Consider the following 16,351-nt stretch of genomic DNA (forward strand, 5'->3'; position numbering starts at 1 on the left):
TGAACTAGAGCCCCTTTTTTGCCCCTCCTTTAAAAACTGAAAATCAGCACATAGCCATGAACAAAAGTACATATGTGGGTATTGTGAGATCCAGCACCACATGGACAGGGCCAAGGAGGAGTTTTGCCCACTTGTGCAGTAGGGAACAGGCAACAGATCTCAATGTGTGCTGTGGGGCTAATAGAAGCTAGCAAACCATCCCTAACACCTCTCAGTCACAGTCAGGGAAAACCTGGAGTGCTAGCCATGGACAAATGATATTTTGTCCAAGTCCAACTTTCCTGAGGAAAGACTTCAGCTCTCCCCCGGAGCAAAAAATAAATACAAGTTTGTATGCACTGCAAAAGGGAAAGGAAGAACATAACCAGTATCGCCCTTCTCCCAAGGCAATACACTGCAGAGGAATGAACTAACCAGTGGCAACCTATCCTATGGGGCAAATAAAAATTGGTTAGTGAGTGCCTGAGTACCACAGCTGTGTGGTAGGTAATGGAGAGACCCAGAACCCATTTCTCTCCAGCAGTACTGAGTACTTAGGTGGGATCTTAATTACTGGGAAGCTGTTTGGGGGGCAGGTAAGAATATCAAAGGGCATTAAAGGGATGCAATAGATCCCCCCTCCACCTGGCCTGCAGTCACCTCAACACTGTGAGTGCTAAATCGCCACTCTCCCTTATTGTGCACTCATTTTGCACTATCTCAAGTCAGGGGCAAGAGCGAACTCTGGTAAACAGTGAATATGCTAAGAAAATCAGGCCATGATTTCTGTTCAAGGGAGAAACCATAAACTTGAGCTGTAGCACTACCTTCTGAGAAACTAAGCAGAGCTTTCCAGGAGCCAGCCTGGGGAGTTCTAAGAAGCAGTGTATACATACAACATGAAGAATTCAACCACAGCAAGAAGTCTGGAACAGGTGAATCCCTACAAAGTTGAATAAAATACCAGCTATAAGTGAAACCTATGAAAAATATCCCCACCAGAAGACAGCTAGTAAAGATTTGAGGAAGCATCTGCTATTTCAACTGCAAAAGCAGAAACACAAAACTCAGAGAGGTGGGAGCCAAGATGGCAGAACAGCATGGATGTTTTCTCTGTGTCTCCCATCCATGAAATTAAACCATCTTGCACACCTAGAAAACTGATCTGAGGATTAACACAACAATCTGCACAACCTGAAGCACAGAATTCAGAAAGTACATGACACGGAGAGGTGAACATGAGGAGAGAGAAGCCACGGAGGGCAGGGAGGTGTTTCTGCATGTGGATAGAGGATGGATAAGGTGGGGAGAATACAGGAAAAGCACCCCTCCCCAAAAGCACCTGGAGAGAAAGTGGAAAATTGGAAACATCTGCAGCGACTGAACTAAAAAGAGAGAAAGGATAAAGGAGAAAGGAGAAAGGAGAAAGGAAAAAGGAGAAAGGAGAAAGGAAAAAGGAGAAAGGAGAGAGGGTTTAAATTCCATTAAGGCTGTAAATAGGGGGAGTGCAGAGAGTTTGCAACTCCACAGCTCAATACCTGGCAGTGCTCTGGTGGGAAGGGCGAATCCCCAGGAGCAGAGTGGGGTCTGGGAGGTTCTTGGGCCACATGGGGAGAAGTGGTTCCATTGCTGAAAGGACATTTGGTAGAGGCTGTGAGGCAACCTGTGCCCAGCAGACCCCAGAAAGCAGCCACATTTGCTGGTGCTGGAACAAGGTTGTTAAGAGTGAAGACTGGTGCCAGACTTGTGTTGTGATTTTCCATAATCCCTGATATGCTGCTACTGTACTATCTCATGAACTTTTTCTGAGGCGCGCTGGCACCTGGCCGCAGTCTCTGGGCTTTGGCAGCAGCACTGTCCCATGAACTTTCCTGGGTGCAGCCAGCATTCTGCCATTGCTCAGTGAGATTCTCTGCAGAGGGGTGGAACGGGTCAAAGCCACAGTCCCTCAGAAACAAGGGGCCAGGGAAAACAGCCATATCTGAGACAAAACAAGGGAGACAGGTACTACCTGGGGCTTGGTCATGAACAGTGAAAAAGCAAGGAGTGGACAAACGCTGAGGACAAAGGACAGGTGCACAATTGCAGTTCAGGGAGAACAGAGTTCTGATACTACAGACTGGGTAGCTGAGTGATTGCATTGTCACCACTCCTGCACATGTGCATTCACACCTACAAGCACCACAGCACTCCACCCCAATAGGCTAGCAGCGCCATCTAGTGGAGAACTGAGTCATTACACTAAGCCCCGCCCAACGGGGCCAACCTTGCTCTTCAAGAACACAAGTCTCACCACCTGCTTAATCTATGGACTATAAAGTGCTTCATAGTCTGACTTCTAGGGAAAATGAAGTAATTTCAGTCATATTTCAGTCTGTTAGCAGGTCCATCTTTTCAATATTCTTTCTTTCTTTCTTCTCTTTTTCATTTTTCTTTTCTTTTTCTTGAATACAAAAGGGAAAAAATTCACTTTTATTTTCAATTTTATTAAAAAATATTTTTCTTTAAATTTTTTACTGTATTTTTTACTTTTGTGTAAATTTGTTTTCAAATTCTAGTTTACTTCCATCATTTCATTTTAGTCTACTTCAGTGTATTCATTTTTTCAAATTTTCAAACAATTTCCTTTTTTTTTTCTTCTTTCCCTTTTTCCTCTAAACTATCAAACCATTTTCAACACCCACACCAAAACACACCTAGGATCTAGCATCATTTATTCGATTTTGTGTGTGTGAGTGTTTTTAATTTTTTAATTTAATTAAAAAAAATTTTTTTTCAACCTTTATCTATCTTTGGGACAGAGAGAGACAGAGCATGAACGGGGGAGGGGCAGAGAGACAGGGAGACACAGAATCGGAAACAGGCTCCAGGCTCTGAGCCATCAGCCCAGTGCTTGACGCGGTGCTCAAACTCACGGACCGCGAGATCGTGACCTGGCTGAAGTCGGACGCTTAACTGACTGTGCCACCCAGGCGCCCCAATTTAATTTTTTTTTAATTTTAATTTTTTCTACCTCATTAATTCCTTTTCTACCTTCAAAATTATCAAACTAAGGAATTCACCCCAAAAGAAAGTGCAGGAAGAAACTACAGCCAAGGACTTAAACAACACAGATATAAGCAAGATGTCTGAACAAGAATTTAGAATCATGATAATAAGAATACTAGCTGGAGTCAAAAATAGATTAGAAACCCTTTCTGCAGAGATAAAAGAAGTAAAAACTAGTCAGGATGAAATAAAAAATACTGTAACTGAGCTTCAATCAGGAATGGATGCCACAGTGGCAAGGATGAATGAGGCAGAAGAGAGAATCAGCGATATAGAGGACAAACTTATGGAAAATAATGAATAAGAAAAAAAGAGAGATTAAGGCAAAAGACCACAATTTAAGAATTAGAGAAATCAGGGACTCATTGAAAAGGAACATCATCAGAATCATAGGGGTCCCAAAACAGGAAGAGAGAGAAATAGGGGTAGAAAGGTTATGTGAACCAATCATAGCAGAAAACTTTTCTAACCTGGGGAAGGACACAGACACCAAAATCCAGGAAGCACAGAGGACCCCCATTAGATTCAACAAAAACCAACCATCAACAAGGCATATGATAGTCAAATTCACAAAATACTCAGGCAACGAGAGAATCATAAAAACAGCAAGGGAAAAAAGTCCCTAACCTACAAGGGAAGACAGATCAGGTTTGCAGCAGACCTATCCACAGTAACTTGACAGGCCAGAAAGGAGTGGCAGGATATATTCAGTGTGCTGAATCGGAAAAATATGCAGCCAAGAATTCATTATCCAGCAAGGCTGTCATTCAAAATAGAAGGAGAGAGTAAAAGTTTTCCAGACAAACAAAAATTAAAGGAGTTTGTGACCACTAAACCAGCCCTGCAAGAAAGTTTAAGGGGGACTCTCTGAGGGGAGAAAGGTGGAAAAAAATATATATATATATAAAATATATATATATTATATATATAATACCAAGCGCAGCAAAGATATATATATATATAAATAAATATATATATATATATATATATATATATATATAATACCAAATGCAACAAAGATATATAGATAGATAGATAGATAGATAGATATATTATACCAAATGCAACAAATATTAGAAGGGACCAGAGAACACCACCAGAAACTTCAACTCTACAAGAAACATAAGGCAATAAATTCATATCTTTCATACTCACACTAAAGGTCAGTGGACTCAATGCTCCAATCAAAAGACATGGAGTAACAGAATGGATAAGAAAACAACATCCATCAATATGCTGTTTACAAGACACCCACTTTAAACCTAAAGACACCTTCAGATTGCAAGTAGGGGAGGGAGAACAATCTATCATGCTAATGGTCAACAAAAGAAAGACAGAGTAGCCATATTTATATCAGACAATCTATACCTTAAAATAAAGACTGTGTCAAGAGGTGCAGAAGGGCATTATATCATAATCAAGGGGTCTATCCACCAAGACCTAAAGTTGTAAACATTTATGCGCCAAATGTGAGAGCACCCAAACACATAAATCCATTCATCACAAACATAAAGAAACTCATCAACAGTAATACCTTAATAGTAGGAGAGTTCAACACCCCACTCACAGCAATGGACAGATCATCTAATCAAAAAATCAACAAGGAAACAATGGCTTTGAATGACACTGGACCAGAGGGACTTAACAGATATATTCAGAACATCTCATCCTAAAGCAGTGGAATATATATTCTTATCCAGGGCACATGGAAAGTTCTCTACAATAGACCACATACAGGGACACAAATAAGTCCTCAGCAAGTACAAAAAGATCAAGATCATACCGTGCACATTTTCAGACCACAATGCTATGAAACTCGAAATCAACCACAAGGAAGAAATTGGAAAGGTAACAAATACTTGGAGACTGAAGAACATCCTAGTAAAGAATAAATGGGCTAACCAAGAGGTTAAAGAGGAAATTAAAAAGTATATGGAAGCCAATGCAAATGATAACACCACAACTCAGAACCTCTCGGGCACAGCAAAGGTGGTCATAGGAAAAAGTATATAGCAATCCAGGCCTTCCTGAAGAAGGAAGAAAGATCTCAGATATACAACCTAAACTTACCCCTTAAGGAGCTGGAAAAAGAACAGCAAATAAAACCCAAAACCAGAAGAACACAGGAAAAAACAAAGATTAGAGCAGAAATTAATGTTATCAACCACCCCCCCCCCAAAAAAACAGTAGAATGGATCAATGAAACCAGAAGCTGTTTCTTTGAAAGAATTAACAAAATTGGTAAACCACTAGCCAGTTTGATCAAAAAGAAAAAGGAATGGACCCAAATAAGTAAAATCAAGACTGAAAGAGGGGAGATCACAACCAACACAGCAGAAATAAAAACAATAATAAGAGAATATTATGAGAAATTATATGCCAATAAAATGAGCAATCTGGAAGAAATGGACAAATTCCTAGAAACATATACACTACCAAAACTGAAACAGAAAGAAATAGAAAATTTGAACAGACATATAACCAGCAAGGAAATCGAATTAGTAATCAAAAATCTGCCAAAAAACAAGAGTCCAGGGCCAGATGGCTTTCCAGGGGAATCCTACCAAACATTTAAGGAAGAGTTAGCACTCATTCTCTTGAAGCTGTTCCAAAAAAATAGAAATGGAAGGAAAACTTCCAAACTCTTTCTATGAAGCCAGCATTACCTTGATCCCAAAACCAGACAGAGACCCCATGAAAAAAGAGAACTACAGACCAATTTCCCTGATTAACATGGATGCAAAAAACCTCAACAAGATATTAGCCAACCGGATCCAACAATATTTAAAAAATTATTCACCATGACCTAGTCTGATTTATACCTGGGATGCAGGTCTGGTTCAATACCCACAAAACAATTAACGTGATTCATCACATCAATAAAAGAAAGGACAAGAAACACATGATCCTCTCAATAGATGCAGAGAAAGCATTTGACAAAATACAGCATCCTTTCTTGATAAAAACCCTCAAGAAAGTAGGGATAGAAGGAGCATACCTCAAGATCATAAAAGCCATATATGAACGACCCAATGCTAATATCATCCTCAATGGGGAGAAACTGTGAGCTTTCCCCCTAAGGTCAGGAACAAGACAGGGATGTCCACTCTCACCACTGATATTCAAAATAGTATTGGAAGTCCTAGCTTCTGCAATCACACAACACAAAGAAATAAAAGGCATGTAAGTCAGCCAGGAGGAAGTCACACTTTCACTTTTCACAGATGATATGATACTCTATATGGAAAACCCAAAAGATTCCACCAAAAAACTGCTAGAATTGATTCATGAATTCAGCAAAGTTGCAGGATATAAAAATCAATTCACAGAAATCAGTTACATTCCTATACACCAACAACGAAGCAAAGAAAGAGAAAACAAGGAATGGATCCCATTTACAATTGCACCAAAAGCCATGAGATACCTAGGAATAAATCTAGCCAAAGAGTTGAAAAATCTGTACACTGAAAACTATGGAAAGCTTATGAGAGAAACTGAAGAAGACCCCCAAAATTGAAAAAGATTCCATCCTCCTGGATAGGAAGAACAAATATTGTTAAAATGTTGATACCACCCAAAGCAATCTACATATTCAATGCAATCCCTATCAAAATAACACCAGCATTCTTCACAGAGCTAGAACAGACAATCCTAAAATTTGTATGGAACCATAAAAGACCCAAATAGCCAAAGCAATCTGGAAAAAGAAAACCAGAGCGAGGCATCACAATCCCAGACTTCAAGCTATACTACAAAGCTGTAATCATCAAAACAGTATGGTACTGGCACAAGAACAGACATTCAGATCAATGGAACAGAATAGAGAACCCAGAAATGGAGCCACAAACCTATGGCCAACCAATCTTTGAGAAAGCAGGAAAGAATATCCAATGGAATAAAGACAGTCTCTTCAGCAAGCGGTGCTGGGAAAATTGGACAGTGACATGCAGAAGAATGAACCTGGACCACTTTCTTACACCATACACAAAAATAAACTCAAAATGGATGAAAGACCTCAATGTAAGACAGGAAGCCATCAAAATCATCAAGGAGAAAGCAGGCAAAAACCTCTTCGATCTTTGCCACGGCAACTTCTTACTCAACACGCCTTGGGAGGCAAGGGAAACAAAAGCAAACATGAACTACTGGGACCTCATCAAAATAAAAAGCATCTGCACAGAGAAGGAAACAATCAGCAAAACTAAAAGGCAACTGACAGAATGGAAAAGATATTTTCAACCGACATATCAGATAAAGGGTTAGTATCCAAAATCTACAAAGAACTTATCACACTCAATACCCAAAAAACAAATCATCCAGTGAAGAAATGGGCAAAAGACATGAATAGACACTTTTCCAAGGAAGACATCCAGATGGCCAACCGACACATGAAAAAATGCTCCACATCACTCATCATCAGGGAAATACAAATCAAAACCACCATGAGATACCACCTCACACCTGTCAGAATGGGTAACATTAACCACTCAGGTAACAACAGATGTTGGCGAGGATGAGGAGAAAGAGGATCTCTTTTGCATTGTTGGTGGGAATGCAAGCTGGTGCAGCCACTCTGGAAAACAGTATGGCGGTTCCTCAAAAATTAAAAATAGAACTACCCTACAACCCACCAATTGCATTACTAGGTACTTATCCAAGGGATACTGGTGTGTTGTTTTGAAGGGACATATGCACCCCAATGTTTATAGCAGCACTATCAACAATAGCCAAAGTATGGAAACAGCCCAAATGTGCATTGATGGATGAATGGATAAAGAAGATGCGGTGTATATATATATATATATATATATATATATATATATATAATATATATATATAATGGAGTATTACTCAGCAGTCAAAAAGAATGAAATCTTGTCATTTCCAACTATGTGGTTGGAACTGGAGGGTATTATGCTAAGTGACATTAGTTAGAGAAAACAAATATATGAATTCACTCATATGAAGATTTAAGAGACAAAACAGATGAACATAAGGGAAGGGAACAAAAATAATACAAAAACAGGGAGGGGGACAAAGCAAAAGAGACTCATATATATTTAGAACAAACAAAGGGTTATTGGAGGGGGTGTGGAAGGGGGATGGCTATATGGGTAAGGGGTATTAATGAATCTACTCCTGAAATCATTGTTGCACTATATGTTAACTAATTTGTATGTAAATTTAAAAAAATTAAATTAAAAAAAGTCGAAACACAAAACTCAAATGAACATGTGACCTAAGGACACGTCATCCCTAAAAAATGAAAACAATCTTCAATCCATCAATTTAAAGCCACAGAATTTTACGAACTAGTTAATAAAGAATTCAAAATAGCTATTCTGAAGAAACTAAATGAGATATAGAAAAACACACAAAGACAATTGAATGAAATAAAAGAAACAATACATAAACAAAATGAGAAATGTAATAGACACAGAAATCATTAAAAATAACCAAACAGGTGCATCTGGGTGGCTCAGTTGGTTAAGCGTCTGATTTCAGCCCAGAGCATGATCTCATGGGCATGCTGGCAGTGTGGAGCCTTCCTGGGATTCTCTTTTCTCTGGTTCCCCCTCTACCACCCAACTCATTCCCGTTCTCTCTCTCTCTTTCTCTTTCTCTCTCTCTCTCAGTCTCTCTCTCTCTCTCATTCTCAATAAATAAACTTTAAAAAATTGCCAGACAAAATCTAGAGCTGCAGAACTCAAGGAATAAAATTAAAAATATGTAATAGAAGTATCTACAGTAGATGGAAACAGAAAGTAGAATCAGTGGCTTGGAGGACAGAAACTTTGAGATAACCTAGTCAGAGAAGAAACAAAAAAAAAGAATAAAAAAAGAGCAAAGAAAACCTATGGGAACCATGAAACATACAATTTTAGAATAATTGGAATTGGAAAAGAGAAAACTGGAGAAGGAAGCAGAAAGTCTAGTTAAAGATATAATGGCTAAGAACTTCTCAAACCTGGTGACACACATGGACATCCAAGTTAATGAAGCTAATAGACTGCTACATTATCTCATTGCAAAATTATTCATCGAGGCATAGTATAATGAAAGTGTCAAAAATTAAAGACAAAGAGAAAATCCTAAAAGCAGCCAGTAAAAAAAGATTGTAAACTCCAAAGGAACACCATTAGGCTATCAATGGATATCACAGAAGACACCCTTAAGCAGGAGACAGTAGAAAGACATATTCAAAGTATTGGAGAAAAATACCAGCTGAGAACCTCTATCTGCCAAAGTTATCCTCCAGACAGAAAGGAGAAATAAAGACTTTTCCACACAAATAAAAGTTGAGAGTATTAATCACCATTAGACCTTTGCAACAAGAAATGATGAAAGGAGATGAGAGGGAGGCAAACCATAAGAGACTCTTAAATACAGAGAACAAACTGAGGATTGATGCAGGGGAGGGTGGGGGAGAGAGGGAAATGGATGATGGGCATTGAGGAGGGCACTTGTTGAGATGAACACTGGGTGTTGTACACAAGCAATGACTCATGAGAATCTACACCCGAAACCAAGAGCACAATGTAAACGCCGTATATTAGCCAACTTGACAATAAATTATATAGAAAAAAAGAAAGAAAGAAAAGAAAAGAAAAGAAAAGAAAAGAAAAGAAAGAAAAGGAAATGATATGGAAAGATAAGATGTAACATGTGTAGGCATCGGGGTGACCTAGTCTATTAAGTGTCCAACTCTGGATATCAGCTCAGGTCATGATCTCATGAGTTTGAGTCTGAGACCCACTTCGGGCTCTGTGCTAGCAGTGCTGAGCCTGCTTGGGATTCTCTGTCTCTCTCACTCTCTCTTTGCCCCTCCACTGCTCGTGCTCACTCATGTTCTCTCTGAAATAAACTTTTTTTAAAGTAAAAGAAAGAAAAGAAAAGGGGCACCTGGGTGGCTCAGTTGGTTAAGTGTCCAACTTCAACTCAGATCATGATCTCTATGCTGAAAGCTCAGAGCCTGGGACCTGCTTCTAATTCTGTGCCTCCCTCTCACTGCCCCTTCCCACTCTCTCTCTCTCTCCCTCTCTCAAAAATAAACATTTAAAAATTTTTCTTAAAATATTTAATATGAAAACATATGAAAATAGACCACACACTGGTAGAGGTAAGTATATAGTCAGACTTAGAAGGCTATATCTGTAATAGGACAGAGAACACTGCATAAAAATTATAGACATATCCCTGATGAATATACATGCAAAAATTCACAATAAAATATAGGCAAGCCTAATGCAACAACACATTAAAGGATCATGCACCATGATTAAATGAACATTGTCCCTACAAGAATGGTTCAACATACACAAAAACATAACTGTGATGCACCACGTTAATGTAAGATAAAAAGCATATCATCTCAAAAGATGCAGAAAAAGCATTTGAAAAAATACCACATCCTTTCTTAAATAAAACTGTCAACAGATTGGGTATAGAAGGAAATGACTGCAACACAATAAAGGCCAGAAATAAGAATCCACAACTAACATCACACTCACTTATATCTAGAAAGTCCTAAGACTCAATCAACCAAAAAACTGTTGGAACTAATCAACAAGTTCAGTAAAGTTGCAGTACACAGAATCAGCATACAGAAACCAGTTGCATTTCTATACACTAACAATGAAACACCTGAAAAAGAAGTAAAAAAATATTATACCATCACAGTAACATTAAAAACAATAAAATAGTTAAAAATAAATTAAACCAAGGCAGTAAAAGATCTGTACTATTAAAACTAAAATAAATTGATTAAATTAAAGAACACACACACAAAAAAAATGGAAAGATATCCCATGTTCATGAACCAAAATTAATATTCTCCAAATTTACATACTACCCAAAGTCATCTATAGATTGAAGAAAATCTCCATCAAATTTCAATGATATTTTTCACCAAAAAAAAAAAAAATACTAAAATTTGTGTGAAACTTCAAAAGACCTAAGCCAAAGGAATCTTGAGAAAGAGCAAAAGTGGACGAATCACACTCCTGATTCCAAACTATACTACAAAGCTATACTAAACAAAACAGTATGGGTCTGGCATAAAAATAGACATATAGGTCAGTAGAATAAAATAGAATCCAGAAATAAACTCCCACCTATATGTCAACTACTATTTAACAAGGGAGCCAGGAATACTCAGTGAGGAGAGGACAGTCTCTTCAATAAATGGTTTTCAAAAAACTGGATCATCAAATGCATAAGAATGAAATTGGCTCAACACCTTTCATCACTCACAAAAATTAACCCTAAATAGATTAAAGATAGGAATATAAGACCTGAAACCATAAAACTCCTAGAAGAAAAGATAGGGAACAAGGTCCTTGACACTGGTCTTGAAAATTATTTTTTGGATCTCATACCAAAAGCACAAGCAAAGAAAGCAAAAGTCAACAAGTGCAGCTACATCAAATTAAGAAGCCTCTGCACAGCCAAAGAACAATTAACATAATCAAAAGGCAAGGTACAGAATAGGAGAAAATCTCTGCAAACCATATACTGAAAAATATTTGCCAACCACGCATGTCAGATAAGGGGTTAATATCCAACATGTAAAAAGAATTCATAAAACTCAAAAAGAAAACAATCTGATTTAAAATTCGGTAGAGGAACTGAATGCATACTTTTCCTAGAAGACACCCAAATGGCCAATAGGTACACAAAAAGATACACAACATCACTCATATTCAGGGAAATGCAAATCAAAAGCATAATGAAATATCAACTGACACCTGTTAGAATGACTACCATCACAGCAAGAGGTCATAAGTGGTGGTGAGGATTTGGAGAAAAGGGAACACCTGTACACCACTGGTGGAAAGGTAACTTGGTTTAGCCACTATTAAAAACAGTATGGATCTTCCTCAAAAGATTAAAGAACTACCATAGGATCAAGCAACCCCACTTCTGGGTATACACTCAACATAAATAAAAACAGGATACCAAAAAGATAATCTCCACGCCCGTGTTTATTACAGCATTATTCATAATAGGCAATATATGGAATGATAAAGAATTATAAAGAAGACATGGTGTTGACACACAGTACAGTGGAATATTACCCAACTACGACGTGGAGGAAATCTTGCCATTTGAGACAACATGAATGGACCCTGATGGCATTATGCCAAGTGACATAAGTCAGACAAAGACATAAACTGTATGATAGCACTAATATCATACAGAGTCAAAAAGCCAAACCCATAGAAACAGAGAGTCCAATGGTGGTTACCAGGACCTGGAGAGCAAGGAAATAGGAGAGATATTTTTTGAAAGGGTATAACCTTGCAACTAAAAGATAAATAAATATGGAAATCTAATGCACAGCATAATGATTATGAGGTGCTCCTCCTACTGAAGCCCTCATGGTTCCTTAGGAAGACTTCACATACATTCTTACACATTTTTAAAGAACAATACTTCAAAGAGCATAACTAAGCTTACATGGTGGGGAAGGGGAGCACACATCTTTTATTCACACTGCACTACCTCCTTGGTATGGGGTAAGACCTCACATTCTCTCCCAGAGATTCAGTGATTCCCCTTCTCTCAATTCCATCCATTTGTAAACTTGTGAAAAACTTGGCAAAGGCTTCAAATGCCTCTTCATTTATAATCTTTAATTACAGAGAACAATGACATGATTCATCAGAATTAGGAGCCCCCCCTCCAAACAGCACTGAGAACCCAATGAATCTCCAAGGATAATATGTCATTGTAATGACATCTGTTTTATACCAATTGGTTCAAGTCTGAGCAATCTGGCAAATCAGCAGTCAGTACTGTTACACAACTTGTTCCCTTTTCAAACAGATCATAAGAACCAAAAACTTTATGTTCTACTTTACACAAAGAAAACTGGCCAAAGTTAAAAACCCTGCCTCTCCCACTATTATTTCCCCTCTGGCTCTTGAGGCTTCCTAGAAAGTATCAGCATTAGAGTAACTCTAACCATCTACTCCACACATTACATCACCCCATACAACACCATGAATCTGTAGGACATACAATATTCAACACAGACAATAAACAGAATACATACCAATTTCCCATATTTGTTCTTAATCTGCAATGTTTAATATCCAGTAACTCTATTCTTACAATGAATTTTCATGCAAGTCTCCTCATACCAAACATAAACAGATGCTTGAAATAACAGAAATGATTTAATAGTGTGAAACACTGGCTATGTCAGACAAGGGTAAATTTTCCACATTTAATGGGAGAAAGAGGCTTGAGTCCCACAATATAAAGAACTGATATCGGCTCTGACATGGATTTTGAACATCATCTTCCATGAGAAACACCCACTCAACGCTACAAGCAAGAAAGTAAACCATCAAACTCCTAAGTAAATGGTACTGAAGGGACTACATCCTTCATTCCAATCCTCTTATGATTCAAATCACTTTTCCTTCATAAGATTACAGCTGGTAGAGACTGGATGTGAACAAACTTATTGGATGATTAGCCCTGAAAGAGGCCTTAGACAAACATTAGCTATCTCAGACTGCTCTTCCCAGGAAACTCAACCAGCTAATTGTATAGCTTTATCTGTTTTCAAAGGCACATTCTGTGTGTGCGTTTATTCTCACTATGGCAGCAATACAGAACAAACATCAATCACCATCATGTCTGGATTACACTGCATCAAATATTTGAAGACAAAATCTCTACACTCCTGGGGGTCTCTGTCACGTACTGCTCCTTTATGATCAGAGGGCTGAGACAGCAGGACTCAATCTCCAAAGCAAAAATAAGTAATGAGTTTCTACACCTCAACATTTTACAAATACTTGAAAAGTACTGATAAATGATGAGGCCACCCCTCATGTAGGGTGAAAGTATGAATCTCCAGGACTCAAACGTATTGTGTTTGTGTGGAATCAAGTCACTTGTCAGTCCATTTGGCATATTATCTGTGTCAAATTAAGCTTTCTTTATACAAAGACACTATGAATTTTGTTATAGTTCATTCATGTGCACATTATTTTAAGGTTTCTGATAGGACAAATCTGGACAGGACCTCAGCAGTAACATCTCTTCTTTTGTATCCTCTTCAAGGCATCTTTGATTTCCTTGTTCCTCAGACTGTAAATCAAGGGATTCAACATGGGGATAACCACAGTGTAGAATACTGATGCAAATCTGTCAAAACTGGAGGAGCCGCCAGAGCTGGAACTCAAATAGACAAAGATACTCGAGGTATAAAAGAGGGAAACTGCTGTTAGATGAGAAGCACAGGTGTTGAAAGCCTTGGACCTGCCTTTAGCTGAAGTGATCTTCATGATGGAGATGACAATATAACCATAGGATATCATGATGATGAAGGCATTTGTTATCCCAAAGATCACTGTTAATATAGCAGTCAAGAGTTGCACAAAGAAAGTGTCAGTGCAGGACAGGACTAACAACTGGGGCATGTCACAGAAGAAGTGGTTGATGACATTAGGCCCACAGAAGTGAAGCTGAAGTATGGCACACAATTGGGATACAGAACCAGAGAGTCCAGCCAGATAGGACCCCAGCACCATCCGAATACAGAGGGTGGGTGACATGACTGATGAATAGAGAAGAGGATTACAAATGGCGGCATATCGGTCATAAGCCATGGCTGTCATGAGACAAGACTCACTCAGTCCCATGATTGAAAAAAGAAAGTATTGAACGGCGCAACCCACAAAGGTGATAGTCTGCTGCTCTTGGAAAAAGCTGGAGAGCATCTTGGGGGCTGTGGAGGTCACATAGCAGATATCCATGAAGGACAGATTACTGAGGAAGAAGTACATGGGTGTGTGGAGGTGAGAGTCCATCCTTATTAAGATGATGAGGCACAAGTTCCAAGTCAGAGTCATAATGTAGATGAGCAGGAATACAACAAAGAGCACTGCTAGGATTCTGGGGAAATCAGAGAATCCCAAAAGGATGAAATAAGTGACCTCTGTAATATTTCCTCCCCCAACCATTTGCTTGGTGCTTCTAGAATCAGAAAAGAGAGAAGAGAATGCACTGCTGACTCAGGTGAAATGACAGAATTACATTGCTCATAGATGTCATTCTCTCCTCCAGTGAGAACTGGGAAAGAAGCAATGCTTCACTTTCCTGAAGAAAAGACCCCACCTTTTCATCTTAAAGTGTCAGGAATTACCTTTTAAAAAGTGCTTCAGGTTCTCAGTTATTCCATGACGTCTCATGAAAATTAAAAGAGATATTTAAAAATTGACCACTTTAATAAAAGCAATAGAGGGGCGCCTGGGTGGCGCAGTCGGTTAAGCGTCTGACTTCAGCCAGGTCACGATCTCGCGGTCCGTGAGTTCGAGCCCTGTGTCAGGCTCTGGGCTGATGGCTCAGAGCCTGGAGCCTGTTTCCGATTCTGTGTCTCCCTCTCTCTCTGCCCCTCCCCCGTTCATGCTCTGGCTCTCTCTGTCCCAAAAATAAATAAACGTTGAAAAAAAAAATTTTTTTAAATAAAAAAAATAATTAAAAAAGCAATAGAATCCCTATGGTTCTTTTATATAATACTAAGAATCATTGATTAAAATAATAGGTTTTTAAAAGACCTCTGATAAATATAGAACTGCTGCATAAATGGCATCACTGAAGAATACATTTGAAATAGCTCTTCTCCCCCAGATGATCATCTAGATAGGTTTCGTAAATGTCTTATCTCAATCATTAAAAATATTATCCTTTTTATAATAACTTCTCAAACTTTAAACAATTTTATCTAGTAAAACATCTGCAAAATGGCCTGGTAAGTTACATCATAATATGTAATTCTGAAAACATTCTCTTGGGGCACAGCAGATGTGCTCAATTAGGTAATGGAATACGTCTTCTTAGGGAAGCCTTCACACAAACTATTCCATACAGAGGCTAGCACAACTCACTATTGCCCTCAACTATCGTCTCAATTTTAGAATATTTGTTTCTTAGGAAACAGCATAGTACTGTGCTTAAGAGTTTAGACTTTGGTGTTTTAGTTCTGAAAAACATCATCAAGATTGCACTATAGGTCATTCCTGACATTAGCCCCCTCCCCAGGACAACTAGCAATAGAATAACTATTCGTAGGCAAGACAACATTTTGAAAATCCTAGAACATGGAAATGAGGCAGAAACACCTACCTTGGACCACAGAGACCACATAGACGGTTAGAGGTCAGCCACACTTTGACTGTACTGCCACTCTCCCATGCTGGCACAGTGCCACACCAACAGGATTCCTTTTACCTATGGTTTCCCCAGTTGGGGCAGGAGGGGGAGGGAGAGATCCCAAGGTGGGTGGTTATCCAGCTCCCCCAGAATT

The 16,351-nt window shown here is 38.7% G+C and overlaps 1 protein-coding gene across 1 annotated transcript; it reads right to left on the reverse strand.

Moving 5' to 3' along the window:
- Nucleotides 1-14,069: 14,069 nt before the first annotated feature.
- Nucleotides 14,070-15,008, reverse strand: LOC125177214 (olfactory receptor 5AN1-like). Its single transcript, XM_047879328.1, has one exon. The coding sequence runs from the start codon at nucleotides 15,006-15,008 to the stop codon at nucleotides 14,070-14,072; it is 939 nt and encodes a 312-aa protein (XP_047735284.1).
- Nucleotides 15,009-16,351: the final 1,343 nt, after the last annotated feature.

This window comes from Prionailurus viverrinus, chromosome D1, assembly GCF_022837055.1.
Source record: "Prionailurus viverrinus isolate Anna chromosome D1, UM_Priviv_1.0, whole genome shotgun sequence".
Taxonomy (NCBI): Eukaryota; Metazoa; Chordata; class Mammalia; order Carnivora; family Felidae; genus Prionailurus; species Prionailurus viverrinus.

Bases quoted from the DNA above. Each gene is read 5' to 3' on its own strand.
- LOC125177214 (XM_047879328.1), bottom strand. From the start codon at position 15,008: ATGGTTGGGGGAGGAAATATTACAGAGGTCACTTATTTCATCCTTTTG.